Here is an 18,023-nt window from a genome sequence, read left to right on the forward strand (position 1 = left end):
GGCGCGCCCGGGCCCGGCCCCCGTCCCGGAAGCCGCTCGGGCTCCGGCCCTCCGCGCCTACCGCCGCGCCATCTTGCGCCCCGGGCCGCCGCGGCGACGGGGCTGTCCGCGGCGCGCCTGACTAGGGAGCTCCCGGGCCTGCGCCCTGCGCTTCTCGAGCGTCGTCCGGGAGGCCCGCGGGGGAGCCCGGCGGGCGCGGGCGGGCCTCCCGGGGCGGCGGGGCGGAGGCCGGCGCGCGCGTCGCTGCGTTCGCACTCAAACTCGCCTCGCCCAGAGTGCTGTGGGCTCCCAAGGAATGCCGGGTCCCGCAGGAGCCCCTCAACAGTGGAATCCCCCGCCCACACTCTCATTTGTTCAGGAACTATTGAGCACCTACTGTAAACCAGGTCTTGCACTAGACGGTACAAAGGGGAAGCCAGGCGGGACGGAGAGATTCACAGGCCCGTGCGGTAGGCCCGCATCTTAATGGGAGCTTGCAAGAATAACCCGGTGCGTTTTGGTGGGGTCGTAAAATGGACTTTGAGGTCGTTATGCTCAATGAAATAAGCCGGGCAACACACTGCAGGACTCCACTCACAAGGGTTCCCGAGAGGCCTCAGATCCAGAGACAGGAAGTAGCACGGTGGGTGCCAGGGAGGGCATGGGGAGTTAGTGCGCAATGGGGACAGTTTCACTTTAGGACGATGAGGGTTCTGGAGACAAGGATGGTGACGTTTGCACAGCAGTCATGCTCTTTGAAGCCGCTGAACTGTGCGCTTTAAATAGTTATATTGGAATAGGTCTGTCATGTCGTATGTGTCAGAACATTGTTCCTTTTCATGACTGAGTAATATTCCAGTGCGGGACAGGCCATCTTGTTTTATTCATTCATCCAAGGATGGGGCATTTGGGTTGCTTCTACTTTTCAGCTGTTGTAGATGATGCTGCTTTGAACATTTGTGTACAAGTCCTTGCATGGAAGTGTTTTTATTTCTCTTTGATGGATACCTAAGAAAGGCCTCCCAGGGCCACATGTTAACTACATTCACCTTGAGGAACTGCCAGATTGATGTCTCCAACGTAGCTGTACGTGTTACATTCCCACCAGAGGTGCACGAGAGCTCTAGCTTCTCCCGATCTTCCCCAACGTCTGGTAGTATTTGTCTCTGGATCCTAGCCATTCTGGTGTGGGTGAAGTGGCTTCTCATTGTGGTGAGTATGTATTTTCCTCGTGGCTCAACGCTGTTGAGCATCTTTTCCTGTGCACACTGGCCATTTGTATCTCTTCTTTAGAGAAATTCCTGTTTAGGACAGGGAATTCACGTGAGGAAGTAGTGTTTAGATGGAGGGAAGGAGTGAGTACCCAGAAAATGTCAGAAGTGTTCAGGCAGAGGGCCAAGGCCCTGAAACAGGACTGGGCCTGGGTTTGGGGAGACACTTGTAGCTACAGCAGAGGGAGCAAGCGGGAGAAAGGTACGAGGGGAGGCAGGAAGAGGACCGGGCAGGTCGTGCAGAGCCTCCTTGACCATGCGGAGGACTTGGGCTTTGACCCCAATGGAGGTGGTTACCAGGGAGGACTGAAGGCAGAGGACCTCACTTGGGTGCTCACGGGCCCCCTCTGGTGGCTACTGTGGGAGGGACAGCCTGGGGCACCTGAGAACTAGGGCAGACTACTGTGGTCTAGGTGAGGAATGCTGGGAGCCGACCAGACGGAGGCCCTGGAAGCGGGGAGGCTGGGCGTGGCTCTGGTGCAGCACTTGCCCAGCACTGCGCGGCCCTGGGTTCAGTTCCTACCAAGAACAGTGGGAAAAGCGATGGATCTGGGTATATTCTGGGGGGTTTTGGTGCTGGGGATCAAGCCCCAGGTACATTTTGAAGGTAGTGCACGGGGGAGATTCAGATGGACTGGATGTGGGCAGTAAAAAGGTGAGGCAGGCAGGCAGGGTGGCACACAGCTGTCACACTGCAGCTCGGAGACTGCGTCAGGAGGATCGCACGTCCGAGGCCAACCTGGGCAACTCAGCAGGAGCCTGTCTGGAAGCAAAGGGGCTGAGGGGTACTCGGTGGTGGGGCACTCACGCAGCCTTCGTCCCCAGCACCACGAAGAACAAAGGGGGAGAGAGAAAGGCAAGTCCAGAAGGCCCGGGGTGTGGGCCGAGGACCCTGCTAAGATGGGGCGCACTCCCGGAAGCCCCTGGTGAGTGGGCATGGGCGAGTGCACGGAGGAGGCCTCACCCACGTGTCAGGGGTCCAGAGGCCCCTCAAGAACGGTGGTGTTTCTGGGTCATGTGGGGGGTTCAAAGCCCGGCAGGACAAAGCTGCAACTGTAGACCCCACATTCTAAGAATCTAGCCCCAAGGGGCAGAGAACTAGGCAGGATCTGAAGGGGTGAGTGGCCCCGTGGCCAGGGGGGCTGTCCTCCATAAAGGCAAAGAGCCGATGCCGAGGTCGGTGGTGCCTTGGTACCAAGTAAGGAACCTGGGGAAAGAGTTAAGGCAAGTGGACGCCAGCTGCGCAGTTCCCAGGGTGGTCACCAGGTGGCGGGCCAGAGCCTTACCTGGGCGGGACTCCGGAGAGGACAGGTGTGTGGGGGAGGGTCTGCCTGGCGCTGGCGAGGCCAGAGGCCCCAGGGCTCCGAGATCCGAGTCTTTTTCCCAGGGTGGAGTTCATTTGCTTCTGGGCGCTCATGGGGGGCACTAAGACCCCAGTGGCAAAGGTCCCTCCCCCTTCGGCACCCACCCCCCTTTCAATAAGGTGGCACACAGTAGGCACTCAGTACCTGCGCTGCAGGACGGCTGGGCCCAGGAGCCGAGTGGGGGGACAGATGGGGAAGTGGGGTGCAGCGGCTCTCGCCCACGCACGGGGGGTGCAGCCCGGGCCCCCCACCGCCCCACGGAAGCCGGAAAGCGAAGGGGGCAGGCTGCTGCCGCCCCCGGCGGGCGTCGAGTCACCCTGCCTCGTTGCTAGGGAACGCGCGGGCGGGGGGCGCGGCGCGCGGGCGTGGGTGATGCGCACTGCGCACTGCAGCAGGCACCCTCCGGGCTCGGCCGCGCCGGGTCTCTCCGGGCACCCAACCCGGACGCCAGCGGGGAGCCCTCCAAGGAAACAAACCACAGAAGACTGGGGCAGGGTTTAAAAAATGGCTTTAATTCATTAAATACAAGGACGAGGCCAGGCAGGGTGAGGGAGGGGCGCTGCCCACGGAAAGCACAAGTCCCTTAGGGCCCCCCCCCCCCCAAGTGCCCGTCAGAGGCCACCCCTAAATGGCTGGAACTGGGTCCCAGAGACCACTAACTCCCGGGGTGGGGGTAGGGGAGAGCAGGCTGGAGTCTGTGCCCCTAGATACCAGAGAGAGGCCAAGGATTCAGAGGGCTCCCCAGCTTCGAAGCAGTCCCACCCTGCAGAGGACAGGCACGGGGGCTGGGACCAAGCAAGACACATCCGAAGACACAGGAAAAAGGGGCCCCAGCCCCCCGCCCACCGCAGGGACTAAGGCATCTGACATGGCCAGAGTAGGGTGTGTGGACAGACGCACCTGCCTGGAGGGACCCCGGGAAGGACCGGGCGCAGACTGATCAGGGAGACCCTCCGAGCCCAGCTCCAGAAGGGCATCACCCCTGCCGCCCGCCACCCTGGGTCCACTGGACTGGAGTTGGAGCCGGGTAGAAGCCAGAGTCATCCAAAGCCCCCAATCAGGTGACTGTAGGGTTCTGGACAAGTGGGAGTGCCAATACCCTGCAGCTGCCTCAGGGCAGGCAGAGACCCTTTCTGGGTCTGGGTAGGAAGCCTGGATCCCTCTCCACTCCAGGGAGGTCCTGGGTCCCTCTTCCCAAAGAAATCCAAACCACAGTGGGAAGACCCTGAAGAGGCTCTGCCTGGCAGGTGATCCCCACCACTACTCCCCACCCACCCCTGAGGACATCGGACCACCCACCGGCCGAACAAGAAAGGGATTGGGGCCTGAAAAAATATTCTATCCGGTCCAAAAAAAACGAGCTATCCCAGGAGGCTGAAGAGTTGGGCCTCCTGCTTCCAGTCAGGGTTCCAGGGGCCACTCCTTCCAGGCACCCAAGAGCAAGAGGGACTTGAGGGGCAGAAGGCCCCAGATCAGATGGAGCCCGAGAGCCTGGCCTGCTGGGCGACAGCCCACCTGCAGGGCAGGGACAGCTGGCACCTGCCCCAGTGGCCAACGGGGTCCTGTACAAGATTGTCTGTCACACAATGCCACAAAGGCCGAAATCGGGGATGGGGACCCTACCCCAGTGGAAGCAAAGAGGCTGGGCCCCCGGCACCGGCCTCCCCTTGGTCTCTCACTCACTCACACACACACCCAGAGGGGGAGCCAGGCCCCTGCCAACAGACAGCGGGGCATAAGTAACCCAGCACCCTCCTGGCTGCCACCCTCCCTGGGAACCGCGGGTCTCCCTCCCTCCCCCAGGCAGGGCCTGGAGCCCTCTGGAAACACCTCCCCATCTCCCCGGGGCCAGGGTGCTAGGCAGCCCTTTCTGGGGGCAGAACCTGTGGACACCTGAGATTGAGTAACCAAGTTGGGGGCTGCCAGGCTGCACCCCCATTTCCCTGAACATCTCCAATGGCTTTCAGTAGGGTGGGGATGGGGACAGGCAGGGGTTCAAGGGAACCCCTGGTCCGTCTATGGCTCTGTGCACACTTCATCCCAACCCAGAGAGAGTGGCCGGCCTGAGGCCTCAGTCCCTAGTACAGCCCTGGACAGGGGAAGCTCCCCTGGGCCCACCCGCCCCTCAAAAACTACAGCTGGGGAAAGGCAGAGGGTGCTGGAGGGGGAGGGGGAGGGCCTGCTGGCTGCCCACCTGGGGTCCCTGCAGAACAGATGGGAAGACAGTTAACAATCATGGCTATATACAGTTGCTGTCCAGGGCCACCTCCAAGGCTGACCCAGGTCCAGTCTCAGGCTCCTTGCTTTCTTGAGGTGAGCAGGGGGCGTCTTCAGGGTCTGCTGGAAGGGGCCTGGGGCTCTGGGTTGGTAACCATGTGGGCCCCGGAGGGCTGACACGTCCTCCTGTTGCTGGTGGTCCAAGCCGAGGCCTAGCAGGGGGCCCCCACCCAGAGAGGGTGGACCAGAGCCCTACAGGCCTGCAGGGGCTGGGCTGGGCGCTGGGCTGGGCGCAGGGCTGCCGGCCAGGCTGCAGGGCAGTGAGTTGCTGGGTGAGGTGCTTCGCGTACCCGGGCGACGGAGCAGTTCCGGGCGGAAGCCAGGGTGGCGGCGGGCGTGCTTGGTCAGATGGTCGCTACGGGTGAAGCGCTTGGTACACAGGGGGCAGGGGAAGCGCTTCTCACCTGTGTGCGTCCGGTGGTGGCGGGCCAGCTCATCAGAGCGAGCAAACTTCTTGTCACAGCCGGGCCAGTCACAGGCAAAGGGGCGTTCACCTGGACAGAGGGAAGAGAGCAGTCAGAGGGGAGGGCAGGCCAGAGGCCTCCATGGAACCCCAAGGATACCAGCACCTCATGTCTCAGCCCCTTCTCCAACAGGAACATGGACTTGCAGGGAGCAATGGGGTACAGCCCAGCGGGTGCTCGGGCCTGGGCTCCATCCCAGCACTACCAAAGGGAGAAAATAATACGGACAGACAGCACTACCTTCAACTCACCCACCCTCGAGTCCAACACCAACGCTAATGATTACTTTCCTCCTCCTCCTCCTCTTTTAATTCTTTAGTTTAGATGGACTCAATACCTTTATTTATTCACATGGTGCCAAGGATCGAACCCAGCACCCCTGCGCATGCAAGGAAAGTGCTCTTCCACTGAGCCGCGACCCCAGCCCCCGCTTTCCTTCTTTATGTCCTAGAAACTTCGATAAAGGATGGTACCAGGAGCCTGGTCTGATGGCCGTGTGCAGAACCTGGAGACACCTGAAGCCAGCGTCCCCAGGTCTGCCGTTTTTTCCCCTTCCCAAGATAGGAGCGCACCACACTGGGAAGGATCAAAGGTCGCCTAGTTTTAGTGTCTCTACCCGCTTGGAACCAGCCTGTTGGGCTTGGGTGGTGGTTCCGAACACAGATGAACCACTCCATGCCCTCCCCAGGAGACTTCTACCCAATTCCCAGTCCACCCTCCTGTGGGCCATCCAAGAGCCTCCCAGGGCTCAGAGAGCCCAACCAAACCCCTCCTCTTTCAAATGACCATCGGGTGGTAAAGAAGGAAGCAGGCTTGGCAAGTTGCCACGCCGAAGACTCTGCACTGACCACTGTGGCCCCTCTATGGACAAAGAAACCTGAAGATTCCCACCCCACGCACTCCCAGGGCCACCTGCAGCCTCCAACGATCAGGCTCAGCGGGTCTCAGTCTCCACGGCCCCTGACACAGGGTGGAAGCTGGGGCTGGCGGCGTAGCCTGGCTCCGGCTCTCGGAGAATGACCAGGAGCTGCCTGCTAGGAGGGTCACCGCACAGATAAGGGCGCAGCGCGAGGGCGGGGCCTCTGGGAAGGGGCGGGGCCTGGCAGCCCGCAGTCGGCCGCCCCGCCCGGTCCCGAAAGACAGATGGCGCTGGGCAGGGGCGGGCAACTTCCTCTGCAAATAGCCCTCCCACCGCCGGGAGGGCCGCGCCCATCCTGCCTGGGACCAGAGAGGGACCCAGGCGTCGCCAGCCCGGCCGCCTGTTGTCCCTCCACTTTGCTCCAGAACTGGGTCCCCCGTCGCCCCCTGTAACCCGGCCTTGGGCACGCAGCACATGACAACCGAGTGGTCTGGGTCTCCCCAGCAAACAGGGATCTTAAGGCCTGGGGAGGGACAAGCCAGTCCCATTCAGACTCGGGGTCCACCTGGGACGCCAAGGGCTCTGGACCAGCTCTGGCATTTGGCGCCAAGCACACCCAAGAACCACGTTTGGGCCACGCGCAGAGTACCCAGAAGGCTGGGGTTCCGAGGCACGAGCTCGCGGGTGCAAGGGTGATTCGTAGTAGCACTGAGCTACATCTCCAGCGCCGCCCTCCCTCTAAAGGCAGGGTCTGGCTAAGTTGCCCAAGATGGCCTCAATCTTCTCCCCTAGCTGGGATGACAGATGTGAGCCATCTGCCTGGCTGCTCAAGGGTTTTGAAGGGTGGGGTGCATGGGAGTCTTCAAATGTGTGACTCCCCTTGTGACACTGGATGGAGCCCTAAGTAGGAATAAGGGAGACAAAGCAACAGGTATCCTGGTGGCCCCAAGGCCTAGCCTCAGGAACGACCCCACAGCCTGGTAGCAGTCCAGGTGGGTGCTGCAGGGACCCAGCCTGAGGCAACCCCAGTGTGGGAGATGCCAGGAGTCAGGCACAGACCTCAACAGAAGGGGGTCCTGCAGCCATGGACAAGGAAAGGCCCCAAAACGGAACCCACAGGGGCGGGGGTACAGAGGTGACTGGAAATCAGCAGGAGGGACCGGAACTGTGCCCAGGAGGACCTGGTGACACCTCTGGTCTAAGCGGCTCAAGGGGAGGACTGAGGAAGAGGGGAAATGGTGGGGCTGAGCTGCTGAGGACACCTGCCCTCATCCCACCCAGAAAGGTGCTGAAGGAAAACCCCTCCCCCATGCCCTCGCCCTCGCGGTACACCCAACACCCCTATACAGACAGACAGTTGGGTCCAAGCCTACGCACACCCTCCAAGGAAGCATTTACAAGGTAGCTCTGGGTCATGTTCACACCAGGAGGAGCCACAAGTTCCAAGAGGCTGGGACCCCAGGCAGCTGCGATGGGAGCTAGAGGCAGGTCATTGTTTCCCAAGACCACCAGCAGCCCCAAGTCCCTGGACCCAGGGTTGGCAGTGGCTGGAGGGCAACCAGCAGGACAGTTCTCACCAGGAGCAAGCTCAACACAGCCAGGAAGGAAGCTCCACCCCCAATCCTGGCCACACAGATCTGACAGCTCCAAAGGGTCACAGTCTGGGGGGGAGGGGAGTCTATTCATGAGCTGTGGGCTGGTGGCTTTGGAGAAGACCCAGATGAAGGGGCAACAGTCCTCCCTAGAGGCAAGCTGTCCTTGTGGCCATCTTGCAGCAGGGAGAGGGCAGACACTTACTTCCCCTTTCAGGGCTGCAAAACTGGTCCCGCCTCCCAAGGGCCCCCTAGCCCCCCCACCAGTTCCACTTTGCAACCAGCAGGTTGAGAGGCAGGCGAGGGGTGCCAGCGCCCGCCCGCAGCCGCTGGGAACACAGCTGCCGCACGTAGCAGCTCGGTGGCGGCTGGGACATCAGCAGCCCCAGCCAACACCGCTCATGGTCACGTGGTCCTGCTCCCGCCAGGGGCAGGGGCCCGGGCCAGGGTCGCTTTCTGAGTGCCTGCCAACTGCGCCCCACACTTGGTGGCTAGGACACACACATGCACACATGGGCTGCAGTATGGGGGTGCACAGCTTCCTGGCCCCACAAGTTGGGCACATGCCTGCAAAATGCTTGGTCCAGCCCTCCCACCCTCTCTCAGTCCACTCGTTGGGGGTAACTTTGGAGGCAGATGGGGATGGCTCAGAACTGCGTCCACCAGAGCCCCAAGTGCAGCCACCTGGCTAGTGGGAGCAGGAGGAGGATGCAGTGGGTGGGGCCCAGGCAGGCAGGGCACTGTGGGCAGAGCCAAGGTGGACTTGACCCTCTGACTCTGGCAGGAAGGGTGAGCTCAGGACAGCAGGGTTGCCTCAGTGCCATGCAGGATCAGAAACATGGAGGCCAACCTGCCACCCTGCTGAAATAGTTCAGCTGCGAGAGCACTAGACTTAAGAAAAACAGAGGCCAGGACATCGCCTGAGCAGGAGGGCCTGCAGGTGTCAGTCTTTCTGGGGCTCAGGGCAGGGAGCAAGGGAATCCTCACCTGGGACGGCCTGGAGTGGAAAGGGTGTCCTGGCTGGCTGCGCCCACCATGGGGAGGGACACAGGTAAGGGAGAAGGCACCCCAGCAGCAGACAGCAGTGGGTGCAGGAGGGGCAGAGGGCTTCCTGAAGGACGTGGTCCCTGAAGAGGTCCCAGAGAACCCACAGGAGAGTATGGGAGCACAGCAGAAAGGCCGGAAGACCAAGGCCAGTCAGGGGTGGCACCAACTGCCCCATGCTCTTGAGCACCGTCTGGCCCCTGACCAGCCCACCCACTCCACCACTGCTGCCCTTGACCTCCACCAAGCCACAAGCTTCCCCTTGGAATCACGGTGCTATTCCCGCCAAAAACACCAGCAGACACATCCCTGGGGTCCTCACTTCCTCACCTGCCGCCCCCAGCAAATCCACTGCCTTTGGAATCTCCAGACCCCGTGGCTCTGCCCAGCTCCCACACCCGCCGGGTGAGTGCAGCAGCAGTTGTACACCTAGCCCCGGGCCACACATCTGCGCCTGCTTCCTGAGCTCCACCGTGACTCAGAGGGTCCCCACTGCCGGTGGCCCCCACCTCCTGTGCCCTTCTGTGTCTCCTGGTATGCTACCTAGTCCCTCACACCCCACTGTGAGCCAGCACGGGCACCTGTGCAGTGTCCTGTAGAAGGAAGGGGCACACGACCCCAAGCAGCAGCTGTCACCTCCCCATGTACTTAAAGAGGACACAAGGCCCACCAAGAGCCCAAGGCTCCTTGTCCCTCTGGGATCATCCAGCCTGCCTGGCCACTTCACACCCAGACTGGCACCTCCTAGGGCATCTCGGGGCCCGAAGGGGAGGCTGTGAGGCTCCCCCCAGGGAGGCCAGCCTTGGCTGGTATCATTCACCAACTCCCAGCCCGTGTGGGCCATTTTTATCAGGGAGTCTGGGTGGGGGTGGTTATCACCCCCTGCAAAGCTGGGGGGCCTGCCCCTTCCATCAGCCAGGGAGCCTGCAGAGTGGGGAAGGCAGTCCCTAGGCCCTCGCTGGGGGTGCGCCTCAGCCCCCTGGGCCCGGCACACCCCCTCCCAGCACTGCCAGCCTGCCCCTATGGGTACCCACAGCTCTGCCCTGGAGATGGACTGCTTCCCTTCGCGGCCCAGTCCCCATCTGCCCTCCTGGGTCCCTCTTCAGCAAGCAATGTCACCACCCCGCTGACACCTTGGGCTTCCCTATCAGAAAACTGGGTCACCCTAGCCTTCTGCACCCCATGCCCCAAACTCCTCCCCTACCCCAATTGATAGACTGGCCCACCTCCCTCCGTCCCTCCTTCCCAGACCTGCCCCACCCTGCACCCTTTTCCATCCTAATCCCTTCTCCATAAACGGATTTTCCCCTGCAAAGCCAAGCTTGCCTCCCCCCGCCCCCGCCCTGGGGATCAGACACAGCCCTTCTTCACCTTGCCTGCCCTGCCCCTCCCCACCTCAAAATCCATGCCCCAGGTCCAGCATGCGGTTCCCACGGCTGGAAACGCTGACCCCTGCCCCACCCTGCCCACTGAGGCCAGCCTCAGATCTGAAACCTTTTCCCCCAGGAAGCCTTGTTCCCCACGGGCAGCACTGCTCTCCCCGATCCCTCGATCCCTCGGCCCGCCAATGTTTCACAAGTCCTGGGACAAGGCTGGCCCGGCAGCACACATCCATTATCCCAGCAACTTAGAAGGCTAAAGCAGGAGGATCACAAGTTCGAGGCCAGCCTCGGCAAATTAGCAAGACTGTCTCAAAATAAAAAATGAAAAGGGCAGGGGATGTGGCTCAGTGATAAAAAAGTGTCTGGACAGGGACTGGTGTCCTGTCCACAGGGCCTTGCACGGCCCTGCCGCGCAGCACACACCCAGGAATCCCTCACAGACTTGGGTAAACAGGCTCCTCAGAGGACAGCGCAACTGGGGCGGACCCCTGAAACCCCCTCCAGGGGGTATTTGTCACAACCAGGGATGCTCCTGGAGTGGAGGGGGTAGAGCCAGGGACACGGCTCAGCAGCCTGCAGTGCCCAGGGCAGCCCTCTGGGGAAGACCTCAGTGCCCAGGAGGAGACCATGGCTTAGCACACCTCTTTCAGGTCTGAGTGCCTCTCCTGGAAAGGGGCCAGACACCCCCAGAGGCACACTGCTGATTGCACTGGGCACAGGGGGCCAGGGACAGGGGGCTGCCAGGGATGGAGGATGTACCAAAGCAAGGAGTCCACAGCCAGCCTCTCTTCCCACCCCCGCCCCCACCCCATTCCTGGCTCACTCTCAGTATCCACAGCAACGGCATCAACATCTCCCACAGCTTCCAAAGCCCTTCCCAGCCCCACACAGGCTCCACAGGGCTAAGGGCTGTGGACACAGGAGCCTGTGGTCCAGGATCTACCCACTGCCCCAGGTGGTGCCCTTGTCCAGACTGCTGCCCCCTTAATGTAGAAGAGAGTCCCCAGGCAGAGGTGGGTAAGGGCAGGACTCTCCCAGACAACAGCCCTCGGAAACAGCTCTGCACACCACAGCAGGTGACTGACAACTGCATTCAGGGTGAACCAAGCTGGCCTCAAGACCAAGTAGGCCTTTCTGGCTCCTCAAGGGACCTGACAGTTGCTGTGACCTCCCTTGAGGGCTAGAGAAACCAAAGCCCTCTCCATTAGGAGGTCCTTGTACACCAACCCCACAGTGGTCCTGGGAGCAAGGGAGGCCTTGAACGAGCATGCAAACGTCCCCAACCCACCAGCAATTAAATCAGAGGTGCCTGGGTCCACGACTGCCCCCCAGCCCCCAAAAGCTTCTTACAGAGGGGACTTTGGGACAGGACATCCACCTCCTCACCCCAGGCCGGCACCCTGCCCTCACTCACCACGCACGGAGCTGTAGTAAAAAGTCTGTCTGTATGCAGGCATCCTGATCACCTCCAGACCCCTTTCTCACTACACATAGGATGACCACACTGACACCGCAGAGCAGGGCACAGGGGCGGCCGCTGCCAGCACCTCGGAGCCTATAGGAGCGTACCTTGGGTGCCACAATGGGAGGTGGCCTGGCTTCCCCCTTGACCCAACCCAGGAAGTAAGATGTTCTGGGAAAAACCAAACCAAACCAGTGCTTAGAGCCACACCATCAGAAAACGTCACTTTCTGAAGCGGGACAGGAGATTCGCAGCAGGGAGTGGAGAAGGCAGGATTCCCTCGGGCTCCACTTCACCCTACAGTTCAGACCAGCAAGTCATCAGCAAGCAGCCAGGGCTCACTTCAGCCCCAGCCCACTGCCTGCAGGATCTCCTCTTCTGTCCCCCAGCTCCTGCAGAAATGCATGCACGACACACACCCTGGAGCCGCTCAGCAAAAGGTGGAGACCTTGGACATGAAATGTTGAGTCCACCCTATATTCTGCACCTCTTGGCTCCAAGGTGGGCAGTGTCCTGGCCCCAGGCTATGAGGACAAAACAGAAGTAGAAAACAAGCACTTTCGTGCCCACTCTACTCCCTCCTCCTCTCCAGCCTCCAAGTGGGGCTCCTCACACAACAAGGGTGGGACCTCAGTTCCTCCACTTGGCATTGGAGGCCCTGCAATGTGCCTGGGGCTTGCCTGCAAAGCCATCTCCAAGACCACCTCCGCTGCAATACCCTGGCCAATTCTGCTTCCCTAAATCCTCCGTGGGAGGCTGTGGACCAAGTCCCTTCTGGGTGCCCGTTGCCCTGAGTGACCCCCCCCCCCACAAGGACCCTTAAGAAAGCGGTTCTACATTCTTTACAGCGATGAGAAACCCAGTCCAGAGCCGGTAAGTCATCTACTAGTAGACAAGACAGGATGGAGGCCCCATCCCAACGCATCCCCACAGCCTGCTCCCAGGTCACCACCTTTGCTTCCCTGTGGTTTCCGAAGGGGTGAACTCGCCCATCGCCAGACGAAAAGGGCCACCTTCCATCACCCACTCCGAACTCCCAGGCCAGTGGGTGGAACCCTGGGATCAGGAAGAGGAGCTGACTCAAAAAATGACCAGCACACAGCTGGTACGAGGATCCGGCAGCCGCCCAGAGGCTGGACTGCTTCCCGCTGCGACCCCGCGCACCTTTCCGCATCCCTCACGAGGTGTAACAGACGGGCAAGCACGGTGGAGAAAAATGGTGGGGGTCTCTCTCCAACGCTCTCCACACGAGCCTCGGGCCCCAACCGCACTCCCGGACGCGCCTCCACCTCATAAAAATATAGAAAACGGAGAAAAAAACGTGTCGGGCACCCCCACCCTGGCCGGGCGCCAGGAGCTTCGCCGCCCTCCTGGGAGAACTCGCGCGGCCCCCCAGGAGGCAGGGACCCGGATCCTCCTCCCTCTTCACAGATAAGGAAACTGAGGCTGGGGGAGGGGGAGAACCAAGAAGAACCTCGCAACCGGATGCTCCAACCACCTGCCTTCCACCCAGATCAGGACGCAAGACCCAAAGGAGCTCGAAACCAGACCCAGGGGCTGCCGGCCGGGAGAGCGATCGCGCCCGCGGACCCCGCCGCGCCGGCGCCCCGCTCCGCCCGAGCCCCGCCGCCGCCCTCCGCTCGCAGCCGGACCGCGTGGCCGCCACGCCCCCCCGCGCGCCCCACCCACCGAGGCCCCGCCCTCCCGGCGGCGCGGCGGCGGCCCGGGCGCGCCCCCCTCCCCGCCCCCCACGCGCCACGCAGTTTCGGGGTCCCGGCGGGGGAGGGGGCTTGGGCGGCCGCCCCCGCGCGGCCGGGGCTCGCGTGCGGGCTCACCTGTGTGCGTCCGCAGGTGCGACTTTAAGTGCGAGGACTTGTAGTAGGCTTTGGCGCAGCCCGGGAAGGGACAGCGGTGGCTCTTGGCGGCGGCGGCAGGCGCGGCGCCGGGGGCGCGGCCCGAGGACGGAGAAGAGGCAGCCGAGGAGGAGGAGGCGGGAGAGCCGCCCCCTGGGGCGGCTCCGGGCCCGCCGCGCAGGTCGGCCAGGATGCTGGCGGCCAGCAGGTGGGGCGCCGCGGCACCGCCAGGTCCCGGGCCCGCGGCGGGCGGAGGCGGCGGCCCGGGGGTCCCGGGCGGGGCGGCCTCACGGCGCGCCGCGCGCACATCCAGGCCGGCGGCCGGGCCCGCGCCCTCGGGGCCGGGCCGTCCGCGGTGAACCACGGCGCCAGAGGAGATGGCCATGAGCACGTCGGCGGCGAAATAATCCACGCACGCCACGGCCGCCGACATGCCGGGCAAGGACGCGCGGTGCAGGCGCAGCGGGCTGAGCGGAGGCGGCGGGAGCTGAGTCCGTCCTGCCGGTAGCGGCTGCTCAAGTGCGGGAGGCGGAGGAGGAGGAGGAGGAGGAGGCCGGGCGCGCGCCGCCGCCGCCGCCGCCCGCGCTCGGCCCGCCCCGCCCCGCCTGACGCGCCCTGACGCACCGGAGCCCGCGGGGGCGGCCGAGGCCCGCCCCGCCCGGAGGACGCCCCCTCGGGGCGCCGCGGCCACGCCCCCCGCCCGGCGCGCCCTCCACCACTCTAAGCAGCGCGCGGGCTCGGGGGGCGGGGCTCAAGCCAGAGGAGCCCGCCCCCCCGGCGCGCCCTCTCTTGCGCAGGAGATCGCCCGGGTCTCCTGCCCCGAGCGCGCCCTCTCCATCCTAGGGCGCGAGACCGGGGAGCCCCACCCGGTCCCGGCGCGCGCATCGTGCCCTTCCCGGAGAACCCCCTCCCCACACCCGGAGCCCGACTGGTGAACCCCGCCCACACCCCGGCACGCCCCTCTCCCGGGAGAGCGCCCCGCCCCATCACTGAACGCCCCTCCTCGCGGAGCGTACCACGCCTCCTTTCGGAGCGCACCACGCCTCCTTTCGGAGCGCGCCCCGCCTCCTTTCGGAGCGCGTCCCGCCTCCTGGCGGGCGCGCCCACCCCACGCCGGGGCGCGCGGCCGGCGGGAGCCTGCCCCCTCCCCGGACACTTCCACCTTCGTCCTGGGCGCGCCCCCGTTCGCTATGGGGAGGGCTGGGATCCGCACGTGGCCGCGGTGGGGGTGCGGAAGCAGCCAGCTCCGCCCCCAGGCCACGTGCGCGACCCTTCCCCCGCTTCCCGGTCCTGGAGCCCGGCTTTGACCACGCTACCGGTTTTCTCTTTCCCACTTCTCCGAAGTCCTCCATTCCCTGTTCCCAGCGCCCCGAGGCCTTCCCCCTGCCTGGGCACCAGGTGTCGAACGTGGCAGAGTCCGCGAGGGTGGGGAGCCCGGCCGACCCTCCGTGTGTTAGTTCCTGTTTCGCGCTGGGTTCCGGAGTTACGCGTGCACGGCCCACTGGGACTGGGGAGGACCACAGTAGGGAGAGGAAAGGAGAAGGCGGGCAAGGCCGCAAAGGGCAGGCCGGGGTCGAGTTGCCACAGCGAGGAAGCCAGCCCTTTTTGGGATACAGGGGTCCCTGGCGTCGCTTTCTGGCCTTAGGCTAGGAACCCAGCGACTGGGTCGGGAAAACAGGTCAGCTGATGGAGGCCCCTGGAAATTCCCAAGGACGTCCAGGCCAAGTTGTTAAGTAGAAGCGAGGATGCTGGGGATGCGGATGACTATGGTCCCCCAAACGCCCAGGCCCTGGGCGCGCGGTTGAGTCGGCCAGTAGGCTCCCGCCCCTTCCTAACTCCCGCTGGTCGGTGAAGGCCGTGCAGTAGCCGCTGGGGCCTCCAGGAGGTAGTAGCGGCTTCCTGGAGCCACTTCCACTGCTGGCAGGTCTCAGTAACCCCACAGATCAAAGATGCTGCCCTTAGGCAAGGAATGGACCGTGACCGTGGCCCCATGCTGGGTCTCCGTGTCCATCCCCTTCCACCTGCCCCCAGGTGGCCTGACTGAGCCCCTCTTGCCTCTGGCTGGCCACTTCCCCTGAGTCTCCTTAGCTCCCTGCTTCCCACATTTGGTGATCCCAGCTAGTGTCCCCCAGCTGAGCCCTCTGGGGACCCCAGTGGTGCTGCTGTGGCTGGACAGAGGAAGGTAGGGAAAAAGGTCTGCTTGGGAGGGTACAGTCTCCCTCCCTTGGACACCTGTTCCTCTTCACCAGACTAGGGCTCTGAAGCCATGTCTCTGAAGCATCCTGTGTCTTTGAAGGTGAACAGGTGGACCACCTGGGCAGGCCTTCAGACCTCTCATCTCAGTAGCTCCCATCTGCTGTGACTAGGACAGTGTGCCTGGAGGGTTTTTCCCCAGAGCACCAGGCCAGACACCTCTGCAGAAAACAGGAGGAAGCAGCTGTGACCCTTCATTCCTTCCGCTGAGGTTTACTGGGTCCAGAGGCGGGCGAAGTGGCTCACAGTCCCAGGCAAGGCAGCGAGGCTATGTTCCAGAGGTGGCCCCACTGCAGCTTGAAGGCGCACTTGAGGGCTGTACTGCTGAGATTTGAAGACCTTCAGGTGCGTGCAGCAGTGACAGTGTGAGGGGCAGCCACAGGGAAGGGGAGAGACCCGGAGTCACTGCTGCTGCACAGGCAGGAGGGCTGAGCCAGGCAAGGTGGGTCCCTGTCTGGATCCTTCCTCAGGAATCTGCTGCTTCCATCCATCACCAGGATGGAAGCCTGTGACCATGCCAGCCACTCTGCAGGTGACAAGCCCCCACGGCCCACACTCCACCCATGAGGTTTCTACTCAGACCCCAGAGGGCCACATATGTATAATGGCAGAAGCCTGCTTGTCCAGGTGTGGCCCATGCACCCCACTATCACACTACCTGTGGTATGACCCTGTCCAGTTTTCACCCCCATTTTAGAGAAAAGTCAAAGCTGGAGCACTAAGACCTGGAGCTGAGGGTTCTGGAAAAATACCAAGCTGACAACAGCTTAGCACACAGCTGTGAGTGTCCACCCTGCTTCTGCAGACCTCACTTCCTGCCAATAAACGAGGTGGCCCCAGGGGGCTCAGGGTCTGGTCTCAGCAGCCCCTCAGAGCAGAGCTCAACCAGCAGGCAGCAGCTAGGTGTCACTGGGATGGGGAGAGGACCACAAGTGCCAGGAGCACAGGTGGACTAGGACACACCCAGGACGCAGATACCCAGGGTCACGCACCTAAGATGGGGCCAGGCCAACACTGGCCTGCCAAGAATACAGCAGGGAGGGGAGGAACGGACTGCCCATGGAGAACCTGTGGGCCCCAGCTCCATCTGCTGTCAGGGTGCGCCACGAGTACTGTGGTGTGGGCCTGGGTACCCCAACAGGATGCGACGGGCCTCGCCTCTGCATGTTCTCCCCAGACCCTTCATCTCAGTCTGATCATCAGAAAACGGACAACCCAGGCCAGGGAACCTCACACAACACCTGGTCAGTCCGTCCTTCTCAAGATGGTCAAGGAGGATCTCCAGGGCCTCAAAAACCAGAACAGACGTTAAGGCCGAGGAGATGTGAAGCTGTACAGTGTGGGATCCTCCACACTTCCGGCTGAGGATGAAAAGGACAGGACGTGGAGGGAAGAGCCTGAAACCAGGAGGCAGGCTGGGTGTTGGGCCTCTGCACTACCTCCCAACTTCTCTGAACTCAAGTTCCACCCAAAACAAAAGCAAAAATAAAGTAAAACACTGTGAGCAAGCGTGGGGCAGGTCACATCAGCAGCTCACCACAGCACTTCTGGAACTCTTGATTTTTTAGTACTGGGGTTTGACCTCGGGTGCTTTACCAACTGAGCCACATCCCCAGTCCTTTTTCTTTTTTACCACATGTCTTGACAAGTGCAGAGGATCTCACTAAATAGCTTAGCCAGGCCAGGAACTTTGGATCCTCCTGCTTCATACTCCTGAGTTGGTGGCATGACAGGAGTATTGCCACATGCCAAAATTGTTTTCTCTTTCTACTTTGGTTCTGGGGATTAAACCCAGGCACGCTCCCATGGAGCTACAACCCCAGCCTTTTTTTTATTTTTGAGACAGGGTCTAAGTTGCTTAGGACCTCGCTAGTTGCTGAGGGCTGTTCTCAAACTTGTGATCCCCTTGCCTCATCCTCCTGAATCATTGGGATTACAGGCGTGGGCCCCCCACAGCCACCTTTTCTTTTTGTTTTCTAAATAGTGTTTTAGTTGTTGATGGACTTCTATTGTATTCATTTACTTACATGTGGTACTGAGAATCAAACCCACTGCCTCATACATGCTAGGCAAGCACTTACCACTGAGCCGTACACCCAGCCCTTTTCATCTTTCATTTTCAGGCAGGGTCTCACCAAGTTACCCAGACTGGTTTTGGGCTTGCAATCTGACTCTGGCTCAGCCTCAGACCAAGGATCACAGGTGTGGCCACCAACATAAAGC

The 18,023-nt window shown here is 62.1% G+C and overlaps 1 protein-coding gene and 1 long non-coding RNA gene across 3 annotated transcripts; one reads left to right on the forward strand and one right to left on the reverse strand.

Moving 5' to 3' along the window:
- Window positions 1–3,105: 3,105 nt before the first annotated feature.
- Window positions 3,106–14,383, reverse strand: KLF16 (KLF transcription factor 16). Of its 2 annotated transcripts, none has more exons than XM_079116176.1 (2): window positions 13,530–14,383; window positions 3,106–5,385 (listed from the first exon to the last, which is right to left on the reverse strand). In XM_079116176.1, exons 1-2 carry the CDS (start codon window positions 13,978–13,980, stop codon window positions 5,084–5,086), a joined length of 753 nt encoding a protein of 250 aa, XP_078972302.1. In that variant the 5' UTR covers window positions 13,981–14,383; the 3' UTR covers window positions 3,106–5,083. The 2 variants fall into 2 exon arrangements, 1 of the variants encoding a protein (XP_078972302.1); XR_013760042.1 differs by lacking the exon at window positions 13,530–14,383 and adding an exon at window positions 6,268–7,785 and having other exon boundaries at window positions 5,249–5,385.
- A 485-nt stretch (window positions 14,384–14,868) lies between these two features.
- On the forward strand, window positions 14,869–17,576 carry LOC306647166. The gene is made up of 3 exons (XR_013760043.1): window positions 14,869–16,332; window positions 16,498–16,703; window positions 16,978–17,576. It is a non-coding gene; the product is annotated as an uncharacterized lncRNA (long non-coding RNA).
- The last annotated feature ends 447 nt before the right edge of the window (window positions 17,577–18,023 follow it).

Source organism: Sciurus vulgaris, assembly GCF_902686455.1.
Source record: "Sciurus vulgaris genome assembly, chromosome: 16".
Taxonomy (NCBI): domain Eukaryota; kingdom Metazoa; phylum Chordata; class Mammalia; order Rodentia; family Sciuridae; genus Sciurus; species Sciurus vulgaris.

Bases quoted from the DNA above. Each gene is read 5' to 3' on its own strand.
- KLF16 (XM_079116176.1), bottom strand. From the start codon at position 13,980: ATGTCGGCGGCCGTGGCGTGCGTGGATTATTTCGCCGCCGACGTGCTC. The intron at 5,386-13,529 runs GTGAGCCCGCAC...CCCTCTGTCCAG, and splicing joins GCACCTGCGGACGCACACAG to GTGAACGCCCCTTTGCCTGT.